Below are 23232 nucleotides of genomic sequence, written 5' to 3' on the forward strand. Positions count from 1 at the left end.
TCTAGTCAAGTGTATCTAAAAGTTGTGGCGCCCAACTTTAATTTGTCCACTTGTTTGAACCAGCAAAAAGTACAAATTCAAACTAAAATGTAAGAAACTGAATAATTTAATTAACTCTATTAGTTAAGGCTTTGTCCAAAACAGTGTAAAATGGTTTAGTATATTTACTAACTGATTATTTAAATGATATTATTGCATAACGGGCAGACCCCCAAACATTCTTTATTCAAATTGCCAACAAATTTGATTCAAGGAAAACGTACTTCAGCTCGGATGAATACAAACTTTGGATATATTCAATGTTTTCATTAAGAGTGTGGCCCATGCATAGAGTCTATATAATTTCTGCCACTCCCCAAAAATTGATTTTATAGCGGGTACCAAGCACACTTTGTATACGAAAGCAACAGGTGTCTTACACATCATATTATTCGTATTTGCAAACTGGCCACAAATTGGCTCAAATAATACGTTAAGCGTATTACACACAGCATGCGGATTAGCCGGCACTACACACACACACACACATGAACATACTGTGATTTGTAATTAGCAATGGCATTCGACGATTTATCATTTGAATGTGCAGCAATTCAGCTAAAATAAATAAATCTGTGCGTATCAGTGTGTGTGTGTGAGAGGCTGGCGCCATACAGTTTAAATATCTGGCCACAATATGCGAGTCAGTTGGCCAAAACGGCCGCTGGCGCAGCAGGTGAAGATGTTTACCCAGTTGCACAGTCAGTTACAGTTTTGGTAGTTAGTTTTCAATACAGATTTGTATGGATATTTTTTATTCATGTGCGCTTAGGAATCGGCGTTGGCGTTGCGCAAACTGCGGCCAGAAATCAATAAAGTATTTTTTCGCGCAGCTCAGTTTGTTGAGCAACCCAAGCCGCACCGCGCCGCGCGTTACAAGTCGCAGCTTGTGGCAACCGCAGTCGCAGTCGCAGCCTCAAATGTCATTGGCTATGACAGCTGCATAATGATTTTATTAAATTGCGCATAAGGTTTTGAATAAGTGCGGCGGCGTGATTTTTGTCTTAGTCAACTTGTCAACCTGCAACTGCAGCAACAACAACAACAACAGCTGCAACAAATCTATGCATGCAACTACATAGCTGCAACTATTTATGAAGTTTGAATTATTCGAAGCACACAGACTCGCAAAAATTGATGAACAGCAAACATTTGTACAGTTTTATATTCGGTCATAACTCTAGGCTATTGCATTTTTATAGTTGTCAATAAAACGCTTGGCAAACACATTTATGAAAATGTTTTTGTAATGAATTCTATAAGAATAACAATAAGCATTCAATTAGTTTATACATTCTTTCAAAAACAAATTGTATTTAAGGCATCTTTATGTTTATACTTATTAGAGTATTCTTTGGATTCATAAGCTGCGATATTAATTGCGAATTATTTTAACTTTTTTTTTTTAATTTTGCGGCTTGCTTTAGCAAGCGTTCCAATAAAAATCTTATATCAGTGTGATTTTTTTTTTATATTTGGAGCAGAGACCTTATATAATGATATTTTTAGTTTTGTACTTTCTTTGTTTTCTTCAATTATCTTTGAATTGAATAAAACTTACACCATAATCACTATTTGTCAGCAATGAACTACGACATTGAAATAATAATTATCATATGTAGGTTTCTAATTTTTTATAAGAGTGGTATAATATATTGCATATTTGTATAAAAGAATCCCTAAGATACAAGAACTAGTAAACTATTATTTTAATCTGATTTGAGCGAAATAACAAAAATAAAATCATAAACAGTTAAGTATAATTAAATTTGAGATTAGATATTAAAAATTTATTACCTCCAACTCCAACTGCTCTCTGTTAGCTTAATTTGCATATGCTTAGTGCTTCAACTTAAGCTTAGTATATATGTTACTAGAAGAGCCAAAATTCTGCTAACAGAGTAATTTAAATACATTAAACCAAAGAAAAACAGTTATGTAGCATCATGAATTTATTTTTGTTTGGCTATCATTTGTAATTCAAAATATTTATGTACAGAACTTGGAATCCTAGATAAGAATCCTAGAATCCTAGATATAAGAAATTTAGTCAGTGCTGTTATTTTTTTCTCAGCAAGAAAAGCTGAGTTAACGAAAAAAGAAAGCTTAAGAAAAAGGCTGATGGTAAATTGAGTTAAAAAACGAAAACAAGCTGAGAACAATTCGATATAAAAATATAATATATTGAAGTTTTCCTAGTCTGCGTTATTTCTTTTTTAGTCATTAAACAGCTATTCAAAACACAATTTCAAGTATAAAAAACTCTTAAAATAAGAAAAAGTTTAATTCCAAAAAAAAAGTAGAATTCTAGCTGCTTGCTATTTTTAAATTTTTCCCGCATTCTAACTTAAAAAGCAGTCAAATCTGACGGAAAAAAAGCAGGCATGTGTTCTATATACATATATCAATAACACTCAGCTAGGGATGACGATATTGCAAGACAATTCAAGAATTGAAAATCTGTTTGTTATTGAAAAATGTGTAATGCTGGATATAATTAAAACATGGTTGCAAAATATAATAAATTGCACGCTCAATTTTAATTTGTAGATTTCTATCAATGTTCGTAATGGACTCGTTGCAACAAAGCTTGTGCTTAGCCATTTGTGCAACACTCAACAGGCCACTCTTGTGGCAGGCGAATAACTTTAAGACTTACCTATCTTAATACGTTTGCATTGACAAATAACTGTCATTAGATGCTTAAGACTTGCTCCCATGGCATGCATTGCAAAATGCGCCCAAAAGAGGGAAATATGTATTTTGTTGCTTGAAAAAATGAAGTGCATTTAAATAAATTAACAATAATCAATGAGTGTGCACTCGCCTTGTCTATAACTGGCTAACTGGCTGCCCCCCTGGCGCCAATCATTTAGCCAAAAGTGTATGTGAACAAGGTTAGGTATTAGAGGCATCGGCGACAGTGTCTACAGCATTGCCGGCGGGTGGTGGGTGGCATATAATTAATTTGGTGCAACTTTTTGCACTGGCCGCAAAACAGAGCCAAGCCCCAGGCTGCTAACTTGGCCAATGTGCGCGCGCGCATTTATCAAGACAATTGACTGATTGGCAGCTTGCATACATTAAAAAGTTGCAAGCTGCGCTTTAAATTTTCAGCTTTGGCTTTGGCTTTGGTTTTGGCTGTCAACGCTGTTTGGCTTTTGATTAACTGTCAGCTGTAACTAGTTGGCTAGGCTCTGATCGATTTATTGCTGTCAATTTGACAAATCAATGCAGCAATTGCAGCTGCATTTGCGTTTAATTAAAAATACATACTCCATCGTATGCCGCAGATGCACCCAAGCTGTCAAGGCACGACGACGAGATTTGGTGACCAAACAAGTACTGTTACTGGTTTCCAACTACTGTCTGTCAATTTGCTGCAAACGAAATATTAATAAAAAAAATCTCTGGCGGTGATTTTGTTTAGCTTGCAGTTGGCTAATGAAATCGTAAGTGCTTTTATCTCATAAACAGTTGCAAGCCGGCTGCTGCACAGAGCTCCAATCCACCACCCCACCCCTGGGCAGGCGGCAGGCAACGCTTTTCCTTTTCATTAGCCACTGGTTTGGCATGCTCTGAATGCCACTCAAGCGCTGTGTACCGGTTTACAAAATATTTTCGCATTTTATGTTCCATACAGCACATTTCAATGTGCTTAACAACAAATTGTGTAAACGCGGCGTATGCGTAACGCCAGCAAAGGTTAAAGTCTACACGTTGAACTGACATCGGCTGCATTTGAAATATTTTAACGCCATCTATCAAACCAAACAGCACAGCAAGGCTCACAACTCTATTTTCGCTACTTGTCGGCATTTTGACTGACAAACATTCAACCTCCACCAACGCCAGGCATTTGCTGTTAGCCAAGCTCAAATGTCTTGCCAGCCAACATGAATTACACGCACTTCAATGTCTCAACACGTTGCGTTCACAAGCAGACAATAGCCCCATGCTGCAGCTGTAAAGATTTGCAAATAAAATAAAAAAAAATATATCCTCCTGTGGTGGTGGTTACAGCCGCTGGCATTGGCTTGCTGCCTTGACAGACCAATCTAAAAGATACTTGGGTTTAAATTACTAAATATGACTTGAACATGTTGTAAGACAACAGCAGCAACAAATTAGCAAAACAAACTGCAAGACATTTTTTAAGTACACAACAAGTCTTAACAAATAACTTGCATTATTTTGTACTTTTTTTTTTAATTTGTTGCGGGTCAACTTTAACCAAATTCATCAAAATAATTGAAGTGACACTTGGAAATTGCTGAGGAACGTACAGAATAAATTAAAGAAAGCGTACAAATATTAAATGGGCAATATTGAAAGCACAGCTCTTAAGCAATGATTAGTAAACACAATCAAGCAATAATTAGTAATTATAATTATTGGTTAGCTTAATTAACCATAATTAATGGATTGTTTCAGATTAAGTCATCAAAAAGAATTAATTGATTGAATTTGATTGCTTGTTAATTTTTACAAATTTTTTTTTTTTTGAAAATTGTTGTTTTATTTAGAAAATAAATACAACTAACATACAAGACTTTTGTAGCTAACCAAAAAAAATGTCACGGATTTGGTTATCTCAAATAATCCCCAATTATTATTAAATTTTCTGAGGATTATATGACTTTTTTTATAAATAATCTATGTAATTAGTAATCGTAATCTCAATTTAATTAGCTGCTGTTACAAACATGCTTAAATATCAATAGTGCAGGAGAGTTAATTCAATTTAAATGTAAAGAATTCAAATCTACTCAGCATGGAATGTATCCAAGCCAAGTCAGCCCCAAACTAGTTGCCAAAGAGAGCGCAACTTTCGCCTTTCGGCTTTTGGGCCAGGCTAATGCTATCAATATTTTATGGGCACTCACTCGCTTTACGTGTTCTTGTTTCAGTTGCGTTTACTTTAGTTTCTGTTTGGCTAGGTTCAATTATGTAGTTTCAGTTAGTTAAGTTTACCACTGAGCTAACAGCTGGTGTGTGGCATGTGGCATGTGGCATGGGGCATGCGGCACAACTGGGTCAGCCTCGCCCGATTGTCGCCGCATTAGTAGCTCATCGGCGGCACCAACAAATTACAGTAATTAACATTTAGCATGTACTTATGCAAAAGGTGAGCTGCTCATCACGACGTGCGGCGCCGCTTTGGGGCAGCAGCAGCTAAACAGCGACGCCTTCTTAGAGAGCTCGCTTAGTGTCTCCGCCGCAGTCGCCTCATATAATTACGTGTTGCTCCTGCCACCTAATGTGCTGCACTTTCCACACGCCCCTCACTCGCTCCCAGTCTGCCGTCCGTCTGTCTGTCTGTTCGGTTCGTTTGCATAACAATTTTGTGGCAGGCTGTAGTTTAAATTCATTACGCTTCGGCTTATTGGCTGCCATAAACATTTGGTGTCAAATGGGTAGCAAATTTTATAAGCTTTAATTACTACAAACTGCAAGCTCTAATAGCTTTGCCATATCGGCAGTTATATAGCATTTGCATGTGTATATAATTATATATCTATCACTCTTACACGCCAATACTTTTGCATATGTTAATCGATAAATACATTTGCAGTTAGGAGTTATGTTATGACCATCAATATCTACCATATGCCCTTTTATTTGAGTTAGTTAGAAACATACATGCAGAATGATTCAATTTTTTGTAACTCAAAGTGGTTACCTTTGAGCTACACCTTTAGAGCCATCTATGGCTGGTGGGGATACCCTAACGGATACTCGGGGTTCGAGGCCTTGTTGTCGTCACGACCTTCACGTTGACCGGTCAAGTTGACACCCGGCTGATAAGAATTTGGAAAGGCGCCCGCCATAGCAATCGGGTTATCGGGAAGCCAGTGGCCAGCTGCGCCAGAGGATTCAGGCAAAGGGCCAATAGTCAAAGTCAAGTTACTAGGCATTTTAGGTCTCGAGGGCCTGCACTTACGCACACGCTGCGGCTCGCGCTGCGGTATTATGCCCCCTGGATAAAAGAGCGGATTATAGAAGCGAATGCCATTGACGGGGGGCATATCCTGTGTACACAGTAAATAGAATTAGTTGTGAAAGAAGCAATGCGGCGGAGCTTACATCAGCCATCGGATCGTAATAGTCATCGCTGTCCTCTTCCGATGTGCCAAGTCCCGGGTCGACATTTAAGGCGCGCTCGGTGTTTGGTGCCCCCAAGAATTCATTATTATAGAGAACTCCATTCATATAGGTATGGCCCCCAGCAGCGGCTGCACCGTTATAGTTAAAGTTGTTACTCATGTCGAGCGCATTCCCAGCGTTGTTATGGTCGTTGCTCAATGCCGGCGGCGGCAACGGCGGCGCCATTGGCATGGGCAATGGATTGCCAAAAATATCAAAAAGGTGCACTGGCACTGAAAATTTAAAATAATTATTGTTGGTGATCATTACAAATGGCTCAGGGACGTGTCCGTAGAGATGATTAGGAGTCCCCAAATTATATTCTATTAATTTATTTGAAATGAATGAAATCATTTGGCGAGCATATCTTGCGTTTTTCTTAGTTCTTTAGTTTTTTTTATGTTACCTTTTTATCTCAGTTTCACCTATGTATGTTAACATATGGACATAATACTCAACTTTTCGCCCGGCATTTCTAGGTTAGACTCGAAATTTATGCGAGTAAACTATTTTGTCAAATATCTACGCATAATTTTAATTGATCAACAGTTAAGTTGAATTTCGACTTACGATTGTTGTTGTTACGGTCCATTATATTCAATTACACAATACGACTTTTTACTATTGAAAATTACCGACAGTGCAAGCTTTTATTCCTTAGACACACAGCACAGAAAGAAAGACCGGAAGTGCCTTTATCGATTAAAACACATAAATAGCACCGATTAACGTCTTATCGAAAATGTGGTTCGGAATAAGTTCGATTGAACTTGACATCAAAGTGCCTGATTCCACTCCAAAATTGGTTAAAATGAGCGACTTGATGTAAGTGGAGGTTCAAGTAATTAAGCATAGCTAAAAGTTCGAAATCTAGTTATCATATATCATCCGACATTTTAGATTCTAGCTGCTATTGCTGGACTGCGATCCACAGTATACATCTGGCTTCTGTAGAGTAACATAAAACATTCTTCAACTAATCCAACTATTTTTGAAAAAAGTTACTTAATCTTTTAATTTGTTTGAGCTCATGTATCATTTTATTAATATAATGCATATAACTATGATTAAGATCATGGATTGCAGGGAGGTAAGAGAGGGCAGCGGAATCTGTATAGCATGCTCAACTTTAGATGTCCCGATCACTAGCTTCTTGTGATGTGAGTGTGAAGTAGAATTGCGCCTTCTGAACACGCTGCGTGTAGCAGATCGTAAAGGGCAAACCGCTTCAGCTGCACACGCGGATCCGTTCACAGCGATAGGATCAATGAACTGCAGCCTTGCGCTTTGTTATGGCACAGACTGAACGTAAACGTCTTGGATCTTAGGAATTATTCAAAACGATAGGAATATTTGACACAGCAGAAAAGGAAAGATCATTTTAGCTGAAGTGCTATTATGGATAAAAGCTCATAAATAACATCCCATCGCATATGTAGCTCCTAGTTTAGTAATTTCATAAAAATAGTATATAATATTCTTGAGTGAAAATTCAATCCTGAAAATTAACTTGGCTTGCAAATGATATCGTTGGAAGCTCATATAATTCCGAACTATAGGAGTCAATTGACAACGCCACGACTAGTGCTATGGAGTTTCAGACTATCGAAATTTCAAATTTTTAAGAGAAAGCATCGATAATATCGATAATATGTATACAATAAAATGTACCTATGAACGGTCGTTTATTGAATTAAAATTTTTTATATATATTTAATAACGAAATAAACAAAAAAAAATGTCAAAGTGTATAAAAAGTCAATAAATTTATCTTAAAGCTAACAAACACTAATAAAAATGCAATTGCCTTCAGAAATAGCACTAGAAATTTAGATGAAACTTTCTGGAGATCAAACTCTTATTCATACTTCATATTTTATAATTAGGGAAGTTAGTAACAAACTTAAAAGTGGTTGACACGTTTTTTTTGGCGTTGGCGTATCTGAAGAGAAAACTCTCAAATCATTCTCCAATAACTTAGAAGCTTCCTGGATGGTAAGAGATAGATAGATAAGATAGATGTTTTCAAGCGAGGATCAGGCAAGGTTCCGATTCTTAAAACAGTACGATTTTCGTATTCGAGTATTCTCTTTTTGTTGCTTTCTACCAATTAAAATTATTCTAGTAATCTGAGCATAGAAATATCATGAGATTTTATGTAAAATAATAGAATATGTCTCTTGTGTTTGGTCTCCACAATACTCAAACCACCAAAATAGTATTGAATCTGTTAAAAAAAAAAACAAAAAATTTGTATTATTTGCTTTGCGAGGCTTTAACTGGGTTCCAGGAGTTGATCTACCATCGTATAGTAATCGACTCCTTTTAATTAATCTCCTATCGTTAGCTAACCGCCGGAATATGTTAGGCGTCATGTTTATGATTAAATTAGTTAAGGGGGAAATTGACTCCTCATACTTGTTGAGTCAGCTTAAAATGTTGTTCCTTTATTAAAGTTTGTACAACTAACTATTCGAATACTCTGTGCTGATTGTATTACTAAAAGATTTATTGTAACTTTTTTAACTATTAATAATTAACACTAACCCAGACCTGATTGGGTTTTCCCCAATCCTTGCAACGAATGTTGGGTCAATAAGCTTATCAAATTTAAAAACAAAAACATAATTTTAAATACTTTTAAATTTAACTTTAAATATTTTTTGTGTTCTTTTTCTTTTATCATCGACCGTTCATAGTTGACATTAAATAAATAAATAAATTTCGAATAAAAATCACCAGAGATTTCTGTGGCACTCTGAATATGTGTATTCTCAATAAAAGCTTTTTAAAAAAAATTTTAAATTTTCAAGCTGCATTTTCGATAAGTACCACCAGCTAAACTTGGAAATCTATTTCAGTCCATTTTGCATACATCAAACTTTCATAGCACAAGTCACACTATGTATATATACGTATGTACAAGTTTTTATTATATGTATTTAATGCATACATAAATGTACCATGGAAGTGAAGCAATCAAGGTGGAGCAATTTGCTTGAACAGCTCATGCTAAATTAAAACATTAACACTTTAACGGCAATCATTTGGTGGGGCCAGGGAGGGACAGCTTCAGTTACAGGCACAGGTTGTGTAGAGCACCTAGTGACATCGACACCAATGCGTAGCTGAGCAAGATATTAACTTTATAATTGATAATTGAAAGTAGTGGACAAGTAATGCCAGCACTGGCCCGCTGGCCAGTCGAAATGATTACATGGCCTAAAGGCAAGCGCAAGCATTGGTGTCTCACTCTCCCTCTCCCTCTCTCTATCTCTCTTGCCCGGTCTCTCTTTTTGTATGGAGTAGTTGCAGTTGCAAATTAGCTGCGTTTTCGAGACATTAAAGGGCACTTAGCATAATGATTTACAACTTTTAATTCACTCAATTAAATTGGAATTTTTCCGCATGTCAAAACTGGCACTCACCTTCCCTGCGAACACTTGTAGCCATGTTATTGACACGCTGGCCGACGGTTTCAATTTCAGCTGTGTCCTTTCGCATTGGCCACGTTGATTGGCATTTGGGCTAAGTTCATTTGAAGGCTTTTTGCTGCAGACATGTGGTATGTGCGGTGTAGGTGTGAACTTGCGCATCTCGCATCTCCGTAAATGTTATACAGATAAAGCAATAAAAAGCTGTGGGTGAAGCTAGTCTTGCATAAATTTAAAGCGCCATTTCATTAGCTAACCATAATAACAATGATTCTGCTGGCCATAAATTAGTTTAGGCTCAAAAATATTCGACTGCCAGTGACCATCAAATTATCACTCGCAATCACAAGCTGCGGGTCTTTTGTTTTGAATTCATAAAATCTCCATACGCGATATTTTGTCTTAAGTTAACCCAGAGAGATAGAGAGAGAGAGAGAGAGAGCGAGAGATATTCAGCCAGTTTACGTTTAAGCGGAAATTGATCAATTACTAAGCACTTTGAAAAACGCGACCAGTTTTTCTCGTAGCCACATCAAAAATTTTTTTTATATTTTTTTTTTTTTTTATGTTTTGGGCACACGTCGGGCTAATCTCGTCGTCACATGAAAAATGGGCGAAACGCCTTTAGTGTCAATTTTATGTTATCGTTTGATTTATAATAATGCTGATGGACGTCGATGCTTTTAATTGATTATGGCCCCAAAAAATAAAAAGTAGTAGTCTTAAATTGAAATAAGCAATTGCTCTATTACAGGGTATTAGTATAGTTCAGCACCCGCCCGCGTGAGCTTAAAGTTATGCTGTGGCCTGTGGCCCGCGGGCAAACTCTAGGACATAAATAAGTTGGCCGAGCGTTGACTGGAAGCCAGTGAGGGCCATTTAATTTCAGACTAATAATGACAACCATATAAAGTTATTGGTAGCACGAAGCGCTGGAGCTGGTGCCAGCCATTGTTTGTCGCGTGATAACTTCATTTTCTTGGCTACGCGGAACGGACCCAGCGGGTTGTCATTTAGTTTCCCTTTGAATGTGAGGTGCCGGCCTACACCAGAGGCCCGCGTTGTCAGCATATATCAACCTAATCCTGATTAACTATCGAGCATTGCGCAAATATACATTCATGTGCCAATATACATAAGCACGTATGTATCTCTTGCTCACTCTCTCTCTTTTGGCTTTGTTGTTGGCTGTGCTTTAAAATGGAATTCCTTAGAAACCTGTGCCCGCCGCCTGGCAATCGCGCTCTCTTTTTCTCTACTGTTGCCCCCGATGCTGCAATGCGATAGCGAAAATTTATGACTTCATTAAGGTAACAAGCTAATATGTTTTAAACATCGAACTGAAACTGAAAACTTCAACTGGAACTGGGTTGGGTCAGTCGAATCGTTTAAGGAGCTTGCTTCGCTGCCTGTGCTACAGTTGTTATAGTCGTTGACCCATTTCAAATGGATTACGCACATTTCTACATATGTTCATACATACATACATACATACATACATACATACATACATATGTATGTACATAAATAGTTTAGGCCACTAAACGTCTCACCTTGGCTCTGTGGCAAATGATTTATGGACTTGCCTCAGATCTGTCTGTCCCGTCCAACACTTTGCAACTTCACGCAAAAATACAATATATTTAAAAAAAAAAATGGAACAACAACAAAAACATAAAACGAAAATTGCGGGAACGGTACCAGACTTAACTTTTTATGATTCTGTTTGCCGTTAAATGATCTTGCGAGCTCTATTGCAACATACAATGGATGTACATATATATACATATACATACATATACATACATAAACATACATATACATATTCGTAGAAAAATTCTAATTTTATGAGAAACTTTTATTTTGGATAAATGATGTTTGAAGTTTGCGTATTATTCAAAAATTATTCCAAGCTAAATTGCCTATTATTTCTTTTTTCCCCCATAATCGTTGCTTTTTTTTTAAATATTTATTTCAAGCATCGCACTTTACATTAAATCATTTAAGACCGCGACTTGACCGCGACAGGAGTCTCAACTGCTTGTTGTTGTTATTTTTGTTGCAATGGCCGCCATACGAAAAAAAAATTACTAAAACCACTTAAAACTGTCAACTTAGCATTGATTAACGAGCTTATAGCATGTTTATTTGGCGATCATTTTGGTCAAATACTTCTGAACGTTTGGGGCCGTTCTCCTTAGGTTTTCCATTTTTTTTTTTTTTTTTGCTTTATTTCTTAATATCCCCCGGCAGTTAGAGCTCGTGCGTTTCGCAGCCAACTCCGCCCGTGCACCCAAAATTAAGCTTCAGCTGTCAAGACATTTTATGATCGTTGCCTTCAGGTCTAGGCCTGCTTCACTTGGCCATTTTCGCTACTTGCCGCTGACAAAGTCCAATTAAACCTGTGTCGGCTTTAGCTGCTTATTATGTTTTCACTATCGCAGCACTGTGTGTGTGGCGCTTTGTAAGCACTTAGCGTTCTAATGATAGTTCCCACTGTAAATATTTAATTTCGCTTAAAGGCTCTAATAGACAACTTTTGATAATAATTTGCGTCTTATTAATTGTCCGTGCATTTCATTCTCTTTTATCAACAATTAATAAGCATAGTGATCATATTATTTTTGCTTTTTGAAACGAATGTTTATTCAAAGCAACATTAACATTTTCAATTTTAAAATTTAAATTGTAATTTATTTACTTTGATTATGACTAATAGCTTCATTATAACGATTTTCAATCTCTCACGTATCAAAATCTGTTGCCAGAATGAAAAATGCTAAAGACAAAACGATTTTAATATTTTGTCAATTATTATTTCAATTATTTTTCTATGTACATATAATAAGCTTCACATAAGTTTAAATATCATTTGCTGTTTCGCAGCACTGTAAACAAAACATTGTCATCCCTGGCTAACAGCAGTTCGTTAGTGCAGCCCTGCAATTTCAATGTTTACACATAGTGCTGCCAGAAAGTAGCCAAACTGGCAGCTCTATTTAGTTAGTTGTTAACTTATCAATTGATTAGGACAAGGACAAATAAAATATGGCTGTGCTACCACCTGATCCCGTCTTCAGCTTGCGTTGTCCAGATATGGGCGCCGTAAACTCGCTCTGCTTCCATGAGAGCGAACGGCTCCTTGCAGGCACACTCAAAGGCAAAGTTTTTCTCTGGGATCTACAGGTGAGCGTGGCTGCTGATAATAAAAACAACAACAACAATGCTAAGAAAACAATAATAAACAACAACACTTGCACCAATTGTTTTTGTTTCTTGCCGCAGACAAATCGCTGTGCACTGAATTTTGAGGTAGGAGGAGATGGCTCGCCGGTTACGAATTTACATCACACCAAAGAACATCTGGTGACACAGCAGAAGGGCGGCACCATTACCATCTTTACCATAAGCAACAGCAGCTATGTGAAGGAGCTCAGCATACCGGGCAACCATTTGGGATATTGCCGCACGGCCTTGCATACCAATTCCAATAATACCAATGAGCAGCTATTGTTTTATCCCTGCGAGGATTCTGCCATAGGCGTGCTACATGTAACAGATTCAGCAGCGCCTACACAGATGTTACAGCCGGATGAGCCGCAGCTGCCCAAGCTGGGAAGCGTAAGCTGCTTCAAGCCCTTTGAATGCGCCTCGCAGCTGTTTTTGCTGGCGGGATACGAGTCTGGACATTTCTTGACATGGGACTTGAGCTCTGGATTAATAGTGGATGTAAAGGAGCTGGCAGCAGATCCCATGACGCTGGACTATGATGCTTTAAGCAATCGTGGCATCGTGGGCGGAGCTTGTAAGCTCAACAAAAACCTTAGTTATCTATGTTTACAATTATATTTACATATATTGTTGTATTCCAGCGGATAAGCTGACCAGCTTTAGCTATGAGCGCCCCTCTATGCAGCTGCAACGTGGCACAGAGCTAAGCATCAAGAATGCGGGCGTGAACTGCGTGCGCATTCGAGCCGATCAAAAGGTATTTGCCAGCGCCGGGTGGGATGGACGCATACGCATCTTTAGCTGGAAGAGTCTGCGTCCGCTGGCAGTGCTGACCCAGCACAAGCAAGGCGGCGTTATGGATCTGGCTTATTCCACACAACCCGTGGCCATGTGGCGTGCACCTGTCATGGCAGCGGCGGGTATGGATGCACAGATCTCACTGTGGGACCTCTACAACTGACTTGAGCTTAATTTACACCAGTTTTTTATAGTTTTACATTTAATAGACAATCAAGTACATGTATTTAATGCATTATAGTTATATGTAGTTAGCAATAGTTCCACTCTACTCCAATCCACACCAGCTGAGTGCCACTCACTCACTCAGCTCGTGTAGTATGTGCGAGAGCACGCCGCTGGCCTCCACATTGCTAAAGGCCACATGCGCCAGATGGGCCTCGTAGCGCTTCAGTCCACGCTTGGCTGTTGTCGAGCTGTTGACCAAATTGCGTAAAATCAAAGCTGCTGTTAGCCTAATGCTTTTGGTAACGGGCCCCTCGTTCTCGTCCATCAGCTCCTTCGAGTTGAGAAAGTCCGCCGAGTGTCGCTTGATGGCCTGCAAGGCTGAGCTGCCCACAGCAGCGGTTGCCGTTGCGCCAGCTCCTCCACCAGCCGCAGCTGTCGCACTTGCCGACGGCGCATTGCGCACTATGGTCACTGTTGGTTGGGTGGGCGCCACATTGTGTAAGCCTGTGGCAAGTCGCCGCTGCATGCTGGCTCGCAAATCATCCACCGCCAAATGGCGATCCACCAGATGAGTCATCAGCGAATAACGCTTGCGCGCTATATTATCGCATAAGCTAGCGCCGCTGCCCCACTGGCAATAGATCTCAGCGCCTGCATCCAAATGATCCGGGCAGTGCACATTGCACACATGATGCTGCAGCTCATTGAGAGATTTGAATTTGCGGCGTGGACAATTCCGCCAATCGCATATAAACAACCAATTGGCATCGGCCGGCACAGCGGTGCTCACGCTTGCTTGTGGGGCTACTGTTGTGGTTGCTGCTGTTGTGCTGATCGCAGCAACTGTTCCTGCTGCTGCCGCTGCTGCTGCTGCTGTTGTTGTTGTTGTTACTGCCGTTGCAACTGTTGCTGCTGCTGCTGGCTCTGCAGTCGGCGCTTTGCTAGCTGCTTCGCTGTTGCTGCTGGCTGTTCCTACTGGCTTCAATGCTGGCGACTGTATTATCGTTTTCTTAGCAATTGTTGTTGTTGTCGTTACCTTAGGCTTGGCCGCATCCGTTAGCTGCAAATGAAAAATAAGACAAATTCAAATTTAACTGCTATCAAAAGCGTATGGAATTTACATCGGGAACAGCCGACATTAATAGTCAACCACATGACGATTATGTTTCTTAAAAATAACTTTAACTTTAATTGAATCAAGTTGATAATTTCAGTAACTGCTAAGAAGCTAAGAAACTTGTTCTAAAACGGCAAGCGCATCTTCAAGTCTGTAATTGCTATCTATAACGAATAGGCTCGTCAGTCTGATATAGAATATATATGTATGGTTATATCTGTTCTGGCTGTTAGGCACAAACCTCATTTAAATAAATTGTAAGACCCTTTTATACATTCCAATGTACAGGGTCTAACAAAAGGAACTAGCGCGTGAGTGAGTCAATTCTTTAGGTCAGTAAGCTTACCGTCGTGGGTAGACTAATCTTTTGTTGTATTATAGAGGGATGCTGCTGCTCCAGCACGCTTCTTATATGTTGCTGCTGCTGCATCGTTGCTGGCTGCTGCTGCTGTTGTTGTGTGGTTATAATAGTCTGCGAATTAAGCTGACTCTGATGTACCTGTGCTGGAGTTTGTGTTATCAACGTGCTCTCCTTGATGCTGCCACCCAGCAACAGTTGTCGCTTCTCAGCAACTGTTGCTGCTGCTGATGTGGCAGGACTCGAGATTATGTGCTGTTGTATAATGGACTGATGCTGCTGCAGCTGAGGGATGGGCGCACTTTTGCTGGCCACAATGCGTTGCTGTTGCTGCTGGGCCTGTTGCTGCTGCTGCTGCTGCGGTTGTGGCTGATGCAGTTTAATGGTTGCTGGTATTTGATTAAGCTGCGACAGCAATGAAGGCGACATTTGACCAGCGCCCAAGGCAGCGGGCATTCCACGCTGCGAGTTTATAAAGATCTGCTGCTGCTGTTGTTGTTGCTGCTGCTGCTGTTGTTGTTGCTGTGTGGCTTGCGCGGGAGTTCCTGGCCGTGGCTGCGCACCTCCTGTGGTGGTAGTCACCAGCAACGGCTGACCTGAGGAGGTGGTCATGTAGACCTTTTGCGTGCCCGGCACATTGGTTGCGCCTACTCCGCCCCCTGGCTGCTGTTGCAGTATGATGATGGTCTTGGTCTGTTGCTGCGGCGCCTGCGTCACCAGCAACGTGGGTGGAGCACTTGCTGGTTGGCCCACCGGCACCGTGGGCGTTTGTTGCGCCACCAAATACGTTTGTCCCTGCTGATTGGTGGCCAGGACGTACTGCGTCTGCGTTGGGGCTTGAGACTGACTGGCTGCCTCCGTTTTTGGCGCAAGTATAACCGGCACTGTTTGCAATCCCTGATCCGTTTTAATGGTGGCTGTGGTCGTGGCCAGCTTAAGTTGTGGTGTTGGTGGCGGCGCAGGCAGTAAAATTTGACGCGGACCAGATTGCATCTTGCCAGGCATAAGCTGCATCTGTTGTTGTTGCTGCTGTTGCTGCGGCGTAGACGGTGCGGCTTGCTCCTGGCTGCTGCTTGCCAACGGCGGCACATCATCCAAATCCTCATCCTCGAGAATAGAGGCAGCCAGATCTGCATAAAGGTTCGCTGCATTTTTCGACGGCGTTACGGGCGTCTCCGCCTCCTTGTCCAAGGCCATCCGCTTGTTGTGCAGCTCCTCATCCACTGTAAGCTTGCGCTTGGCTTGTATGATCAGCGTGCGTCCTTGCGGATCCTTTTTGACATTGGCTCCACTTAGCGGTGCCAGCGGCGGCGGCGCCGAATCGCTCAACGGCTTCTTCTCCAGCGATAGTTGTGGATGCAGCGGCTTAATGGTGGTCTGACCCACTTTGACGGGCGTATGCTGCATCAGCGGATTGTTGACAAAGGCGCTTATGGCTGTGGTGGAGGTCACCTTGATAGGCTGACTACTAGCCGAGCTGGAGCTAGTGGTGGCCACGAGTGCGGGTGGCTGTGCTTGCGCCTTCTGCTTCTGCTGACGCTCATTTACTTTGTTGGCCAGCAGACTCTTGATGAGCGAGGAGCTAGGAGCCGTGCCAGCCGATCCAGCTGCTGATCCCTCCTCCACAGCAGCTGAGGGCGTGGCTTCCCCAGTGGTACCCAGTGGTATGTCCTTTCGCACAGTTTGCAGCTTGGCTTGGACTTGCACTTGATGCTGCTGCTGCTGCTGCTGCTGTTGCTGCTGTTGTTGTGGCTGTTGCAGCGGCAGCGGCTGTGCTCGCATGCGAATGCCCACATAGTGTGTGCCTGGGAGATCGGTGCCGTCCAGCTGACGCACTATGGCTGGACCCACGCTGGGGTTAAAGATGAGCCGCACCAATCGTGGAAACTGCATGCGATTTACCACAGAGTGCTTGCCCGCCTTCTGACAGTGCGACAAGTAAATGGTATAGAGTTCCTGCTGCTCGACGCGATTCTCATGGCCAATGCCAGCGCGCTCATAGGTTGCACCGAGCCAGGCCAAGGCATAGGTTTCATCCTCATGTGTAAAGCTCTGTGGTGCAGAAGGCGCAGGTGGTAGAATAGGCATAGCTGGAGCAGATGCGGGAGTGGGAGCGGGAGCTGGAGCCACTGCTACTGGTGGCAATTGAGCTTGAGGCAGACTGACTGGAGCTGAGAGCTGGAGCGGAGGTGCAGTTGCAGCTACTGTTGGTGGTGCAGTCACGGCAGCGGATTCAACTTGCGCAGGCAACACGTGGAACTGCAGTAATGGTGCCGGTGTCTGCACTGACGGCGGCGGCGGTGCTGCTATCTTTGCTGGCACCATCTGTGTAAGCTGCGCGCCCTGTGTCAATGTGGGCAACATGTTGCCCGGCACCACCTCAACCACACGCATCAATATGCAGCCCGCGGCGCCATAGGACTGCGCCTCGACCGTCAATAGAGCCACCAGCTGATCCAGCAAGCCACGCACTTGCATCAGCATGGAGCATGGACGCGCGCCCAGCGAACTCAAAGCATAAATTGCCTCCAACGTAAAGATGAGCAGCATGACATCGGTGAGTGAAAGCAGGAGCATGACGCGCTGATAGAAATCCAAGCCAAGGCAGCGATTTATATGCTGAGCGTTGCCCTCGCGGGCGCAGAGCTTGTAGAGTATCTCCAGGCAGCTGATGATAACCGCGCGATCGTTGGACTCGATGCCCTCGCAGAGCGTGGCCAAAAGATTGCGCGACAATTCATCCGTAGCCGGATCCAGGAGCTCAAACTGCTGCGCCATATTGCCCGCCGTCTCCAAGGCTTGTATGTGTATGTTGCCTAGTGAAAACAAAAAACAATTTTATTGTTAATAAATTTCTTTTGGAGAATTGCAACACGACTTACTCCAGCGTACATTAACGGCCATAACCAAATATCGCCAGAGTGTGCGGTTACTTGCCAGAAGCTGAACATGCTCCTGTTGGAAGCTTAAACTGCGCAGCAGTTGCACAATTTGAAGCACGCGTTGACCCACACGCTCGTCCGTGCCGTAGCTGCGTCGCAAATTCAAAAAGTCTAGCTGCAGTTCGTCCAGCGGCAGCGGTTCGGGCTCATCCATCTCCTTGCTTATTAAGCCATTCTCCTGCCAGGCCTGCTCATCCGTATAAAGCTCCAAGATTTGCGGCTTTTCGTACAACAAATCCTGCCAAAAGTGCAACTTAGCATGACGCTTCCCCTGGGGTGCGCCTTGTTGGAATAGCTGACGCATACTATAGTCCGCATAGACACCCAGGTGTGCCAACAGCACATCCAGCAACTTGGGGCATTCCATGAGCTGCAGCGTGGTACGCGGTTCATTGGCCATCAGCATGCACACATTGATGGCAAAGTCCTGTTCGTTGGGCAGCGGTGAGAGCAGCGACAGCAACAGCTTCTCATAGTTGCTGTGCTTGTGCAGCTGTGTGGACATTTTATGCTGACGTCTACGCTCCAGATTGACCACGTGCTGGCGGTGATTGTAGGCCATGGGCACAGCCGTAAGTGTTGAGTGGGCATGGCCAAAAATGCCGCCTAGGCCGCTGCTTGTTAGAGCGCTGCTGCCAACACCGCCGCTGCCTCCGCCCAAAGCGCGAGAGCGTGAGCGCCCCATACCCACATCTGCGCACTCTATGGCTGCCTCTAGGGCCTCCAGCTTGTCCGGATCCTCGCCAAAGAATGTTAATTTCTCGTACTTGTCCAAGTAGCGTCGGTATATGTGCTTAATGCCTGCTGTGCCATTCACACACTGGCGAATGCTCTCCAATGCGCTAAACACCTCATCCCACTCGTCCCGCATGTTCACCTTGTTGAAGCCACCACGCTCTGTTACCTCTTGGTAAAGACGATATAAATCTACACGCTGTCCGCTGATCTTGGCCGCCTGGGTTAAAGGCGTGCTGTAAATGAGAGCCAACATTAGTTATTTTTTTTATTTTTTAATGCCTAATTCGTACTCACCCGCGTCTTTCATGAAACTGATGCAAATCACGCCAAAATTCCTCTGCACCATTGTCGCTATTTTTTTCTGTTTTACCAGGCGTACTGAAATATAACTGTTGCTGGGCCTGCAGCTGCTGTTGTTGCTGCTGCGGATTTCTCGCGCGCAACGGAATTGGGGTAGCTCCAAGTTTTCCCGGCGTCATTGTAATTTCATTCAACTGCATGCTGCTACCCTCGGCACGCGCTGGCAGTGTTTGCAGCAGATTCCGCACATTATTTTCAATGGACGTCATTTTGCAGGAAAATGCTTTTATTTTTTATGCATTCTTTTCAAACGAATAAACACCAAAAACAATCAAAAATTAAGCGTATAAAAATTTTACACTGCAAACGAAACTATGACGCTAGAGCTGTATCGAACCTAGGCTGTCGAAAATATATCGATATATCGATCATTTTCGAAAATATAAAATATTTAGATCGTGATTTGTTTGTGCTCAAATATCTAAATATCGATATTAATTTTTGATAGCTTAGATATTTTAATACCCTGTGACACTTTTTGAAATTGTGAATAAACAAGCCTTTGCCGAAAATTTCAGTTCGTTGAATAAATAGCTGCCACATGACCCAAGATTCCATGTGTAAACGAGTACCAGCAGTGCACATTACATCACATTTAACATATTAGAAATAAGAATTGCTGTCATCTTTTTAGAAAACCATTCGAATTCTAGAAGAAAAAATAACTTATTGTGAAATCAAACCATAACGCCAAGTAATGCTTAGCAAATACATATGAAGTAACTCCATCCGTGGTGCATATCTAAAAATAAGAATGAAAAGCATTTTTGCTTGTGTCATTGTGGGATGTTCAAACTTTGTTAATTGAAATAGAAATAATCCAAAATTTATTCATATTAAAAACTACTTTGGTAGCCGTATTACTAATCGAACAAATGAACTACGTTCCTGAAGTTCGTTATTAGTAGCTCATTTAGTAGCCAGTAGTATTTTATGTTATCGATAAGCATTTTGCTAAGCAATCTGTCTTAAATCGATTTATGTGCCAGCTCTAACACAACACATGTTAAGTTAAATAACACTTTTTTAAACATATTACCTTGTTAGTCAAACATATATTAAAGACTTAGTTTTAAAATGTATGCGCTGCGTTCATTCGCCTCAAAGTCTGGACAATTAAGTCGCCTAAGCTATTTATGCCGGCAATCACAGCGTACTGCTACTTTTGCACTATATTTGTCGCAACCGAAGAGTCAGCCGGCATGGGCAGGTGAGCACAAGTTTATTGAGAGTAACTTCCATGCTTAAAAATTTAACAAAATTAGCACAGCGTAACTTTGCGACGGAGCCCAAGGCAAACGCAGGCGTGGACAAACATGAGTTCCAAGCGGAGACACGCCAGCTACTGGACATTGTGGCACGTTCGCTGTACTCGGATCATGAGGTTTTTGTGCGCGAGCTCATTTCTAATGCCAGCGATGCGCTTGAAAAGTTCCGTTATACAGCGCTAAGTAACACAGATGAGTCTCAGCTGGCGGCCAAGGATCGTACACTAGAGATCCGCATTACCACGGACAAGCCTATGATGCAGCTGATCATTGAAGATAGCGGCATTGGCATGACTCGAGAGGAGCTCATCAGCAATCTTGGCACTATAGCGCGCAGTGGCTCCAAACAGTTTATGGAGCAGCTGAAGGAGCAAGCGCAGTCATCACAAGCAACGTCCAATATCATTGGACAATTTGGCGTGGGCTTCTACTCGGCCTTCATTGTGGCCAATCGCGTGGAGGTATATACACGTGCGGCAGCTTCCGATGCAATTGGTCTGCGCTGGTCCACAGACGGCAGCGGTAGTTATGAAATTGAGCAGGTGGAGGATGTGCAGCATGGCACCAAAATTGTACTGCATCTAAAACCCGAATGCCGCGAATATGCGGATGAGGATCGCATACGTGCGGTCATTAAAAAGTACAGCAACTTTGTGGGCTCGCCCATTTTGCTGAACGGCAAGCAGGCGAATGAAATTAAGCCGCTCTGGCTGCTGGATCCACAGAGCATCAGCAAGGAGCAGCATCAGGACTTCTACCGCTTCATTAGCAACAGCTTCGATACGCCACGCTTCACACTACACTACAACGCAGATGTGCCCGTGAGCATACATGCGGTGCTATACTTTCCAGAAGGCAAGCCTGGACTCTTTGAGATGTCACGCGACGGCAGCACGGGCGTCGCTCTTTACACGCGCAAGGTGTTAATCCAATCGAAGACAGAAAACCTGTTGCCCAAGTGGCTACGCTTTGTCAAGGGCGTTGTGGACTCTGAGGATATACCCTTGAATCTTAGTCGTGAACTGCTGCAGAACAGCAGTCTCATACGAAAGCTGTCCAGCGTCATTTCCAGTCGAGTTATACGCTTTCTGCAAGAGCGCGCCAAGAAGCAGCCAGAAGAGTATGATGCTTTTTATAGGGATTATGGACTGTTCCTCAAGGAGGGAATTGTCACTTCGCAGGATAGTGCGGAGAAACAGGAAATTGCCAAGTTGCTGCGTTTTGACTCTTCCAAGTCTGATGATGGCAAATCGCGCATGTCCCTTGAAGAGTACTGCAGCACTGTTGGCGTAGAGCAGAAGGACATTTACTACCTGGCTGCACCAAATCGCGTGCTGGCTGAATCCTCGCCATACTATGAGAGCCTAAAAAAGCGCAATGAACTTGTCCTCTTCTGCTATGAGCCCTATGATGAGCTTGTGCTGATGCAACTTCAGCAGTTCAAGAACAAGAATCTTGTCTCTGTGGAGAAAGAGATGCGCAACCAGTCCAAGGATGCTTCCAATCAGCAAGACTTTGGCGAGGGCAGTTTGCTGGCCACCGAGCTGGACAGCCTTATGCCTTGGCTTCAGGAACAGCTCAAGGGTCAGGTAGCCAAGGTGAAGGCCACCGCGCGCCTGGATTCTCATCCCTGTGTGATTACCGTTGAGGAAATGGCTGCAGCGCGTCACTTTATACGCACACAAAGCCATCAGCTTCCAGAAGAGAATCGTTTTGCGCTACTCCAGCCAGAGCTGGAAATCAATCCCAAGTGAGTGCCACACCAAATATTATAAGCAACTTTATAATTAACAATTTAATCCCACTCATTGTACTTTTTCAGACATCCCATTATCAAGAAGCTGAACTCTTTGCGCACCTCGGAGCCCGAGTTGGCTCAACTTATTACGAAACAACTTTTTGTTAATGCCATGGTCGGAGCTGGTCTTGCCGAGGATCCGCGCATGCTGTTAACCAATATGAACGCGCTGTTATCCAAAGCCTTGGAAAAATACTAACTTGAAGCATTTTATTTCCAAACCCTTAGATATGATTATTTTAAGCTGTTAAAATTAAACACAATAGTGCAACTATTTTCAATTCAATATTATATTCGTTTTCTTATTTGTCTATGGCATGTCTCAGCATTAAAAAATAGGTAAGTATTAAGTATTTTTCAAAATTGAGTAGATCGAATATTCAAATTCCTAGCAACGATACCTCAAGCAATATTCATCGATAGTACAATAGTAGTTCCTCCAACATCGATAGTCAGGTTAGGTTAGGTTTTATAAACAAACAAATACCCAAATAAAAATAAAATTTTTTTTTTAAATAGGTTACTCTTTTCAGTAGTCACCCACTATACTTAAAAGACCTACTGAGGTACCTATATATAACAATATTTCAAAACTAATTTCCTAGCAATAATACGTCAAGGATGTGCCCATCTGTGTAGACTAGTTTAAATACTCCAAGTGTGGCACAGTTTTTATGGCATTTGGTACGTAGTTATTTTTAAAAGTTATACGATTTGACCATAATATCGATTACGGATTCAGTTCATTGAATACCATTTTGCGATATAATTAAATCGTCAATTCAAACAAAATAATCGGCTTATTGCGAATCATATGATTAATCGTGCTGTCAC

General features: G+C 42.1%; 4 protein-coding genes across 6 annotated transcripts; 2 read left to right on the forward strand and 2 right to left on the reverse strand.

The window, feature by feature from the left end:
- Nucleotides 1–5620: 5620 nt before the first annotated feature.
- LOC108596418 lies at nucleotides 5621–6894 on the reverse strand. 3 transcript variants are annotated; one of them, XM_017982135.2, is made up of 4 exons: nucleotides 6757–6894; nucleotides 6127–6419; nucleotides 5984–6071; nucleotides 5621–5902 (listed from the first exon to the last, which is right to left on the reverse strand). In XM_017982135.2, the coding sequence occupies exons 1-4, from the start codon at nucleotides 6776–6778 to the stop codon at nucleotides 5748–5750; spliced, it is 558 nt and encodes a 185-aa protein (XP_017837624.1). In that variant the 5' UTR covers nucleotides 6779–6894; the 3' UTR covers nucleotides 5621–5747. The 3 variants fall into 3 exon arrangements, with proteins under 3 accessions (XP_017837624.1, XP_017837623.1, XP_033149105.1); XM_017982134.2 differs by having other exon boundaries at nucleotides 5621–6071; nucleotides 6757–6889; XM_033293214.1 differs by lacking the exon at nucleotides 6757–6894 and adding an exon at nucleotides 6593–6609 and having other exon boundaries at nucleotides 5621–6071.
- Nucleotides 6895–12592: 5698 nt separating this feature from the next.
- On the forward strand, nucleotides 12593–13876 carry LOC108596417 (guanine nucleotide-binding protein subunit beta-like protein 1). The gene is made up of 3 exons (XM_017982133.2): nucleotides 12593–12806; nucleotides 12906–13425; nucleotides 13493–13876. Exons 1-3 carry the CDS (start codon nucleotides 12669–12671, stop codon nucleotides 13810–13812), a joined length of 978 nt encoding a protein of 325 aa, XP_017837622.1. The 5' UTR covers nucleotides 12593–12668; the 3' UTR covers nucleotides 13813–13876.
- Nucleotides 13848–19662, reverse strand: LOC108596420 (AT-rich interactive domain-containing protein 2). The gene is made up of 5 exons (XM_017982138.2): nucleotides 19267–19662; nucleotides 18175–19205; nucleotides 16973–18108; nucleotides 15281–16912; nucleotides 13848–14877 (listed from the first exon to the last, which is right to left on the reverse strand). Exons 1-5 carry the CDS (start codon nucleotides 19539–19541, stop codon nucleotides 13948–13950), a joined length of 5004 nt encoding a protein of 1667 aa, XP_017837627.1. The 5' UTR covers nucleotides 19542–19662; the 3' UTR covers nucleotides 13848–13947.
- A 666-nt stretch (nucleotides 19663–20328) lies between these two features.
- Nucleotides 20329–22684, forward strand: LOC108596416 (heat shock protein 75 kDa, mitochondrial). Its single transcript, XM_017982131.2, has 3 exons — nucleotides 20329–20542; nucleotides 20598–22350; nucleotides 22423–22684. The coding sequence occupies exons 1-3, from the start codon at nucleotides 20410–20412 to the stop codon at nucleotides 22595–22597; spliced, it is 2061 nt and encodes a 686-aa protein (XP_017837620.2). The 5' UTR covers nucleotides 20329–20409; the 3' UTR covers nucleotides 22598–22684.
- The last annotated feature ends 548 nt before the right edge of the window (nucleotides 22685–23232 follow it).

This window comes from Drosophila busckii, chromosome 2R (genome assembly GCF_011750605.1).
Source record: "Drosophila busckii strain San Diego stock center, stock number 13000-0081.31 chromosome 2R, ASM1175060v1, whole genome shotgun sequence".
NCBI classification, from domain to species: Eukaryota; Metazoa; Arthropoda; class Insecta; order Diptera; family Drosophilidae; genus Drosophila; species Drosophila busckii.

Coding starts and splice junctions, on each gene's coding strand:
- LOC108596417 (XM_017982133.2), top strand. CDS start 12,669: ATGGCTGTGCTACCACCTGATCCCGTCTTCAGCTTGCGTTGTCCAGAT. Junction 12,807..12,905: donor TTTTTCTCTGGGATCTACAG/GTGAGCGTGGCT, acceptor TTCTTGCCGCAG/ACAAATCGCTGTGCACTGAA. Junction 13,426..13,492: donor TGGCATCGTGGGCGGAGCTT/GTAAGCTCAACA, acceptor GTTGTATTCCAG/CGGATAAGCTGACCAGCTTT.
- LOC108596418 (XM_017982134.2), bottom strand. CDS start 6,778: ATGGACCGTAACAACAACAATC. Junction 6,420..6,756: donor GGACCGTAACAACAACAATC/GTAAGTCGAAAT, acceptor TTAAATTTTCAG/TGCCAGTGCACCTTTTTGAT. Junction 6,072..6,126: donor ATTACGATCCGATGGCTGAT/GTAAGCTCCGCC, acceptor CTGTGTACACAG/GATATGCCCCCCGTCAATGG.
- LOC108596416 (XM_017982131.2), top strand. CDS start 20,410: ATGTATGCGCTGCGTTCATTCGCCTCAAAGTCTGGACAATTAAGTCGC. Junction 20,543..20,597: donor GAGTCAGCCGGCATGGGCAG/GTGAGCACAAGT, acceptor TAACAAAATTAG/CACAGCGTAACTTTGCGACG. Junction 22,351..22,422: donor GAGCTGGAAATCAATCCCAA/GTGAGTGCCACA, acceptor GTACTTTTTCAG/ACATCCCATTATCAAGAAGC.
- LOC108596420 (XM_017982138.2), bottom strand. CDS start 19,541: ATGACGTCCATTGAAAATAATGTGCGGAATCTGCTGCAAACACTGCCA. Junction 19,206..19,266: donor CAGTTTCATGAAAGACGCGG/GTGAGTACGAAT, acceptor TCTCATTTACAG/CACGCCTTTAACCCAGGCGG. Junction 14,878..15,280: donor AGATTAGTCTACCCACGACG/GTAAGCTTACTG, acceptor TTTCATTTGCAG/CTAACGGATGCGGCCAAGCC.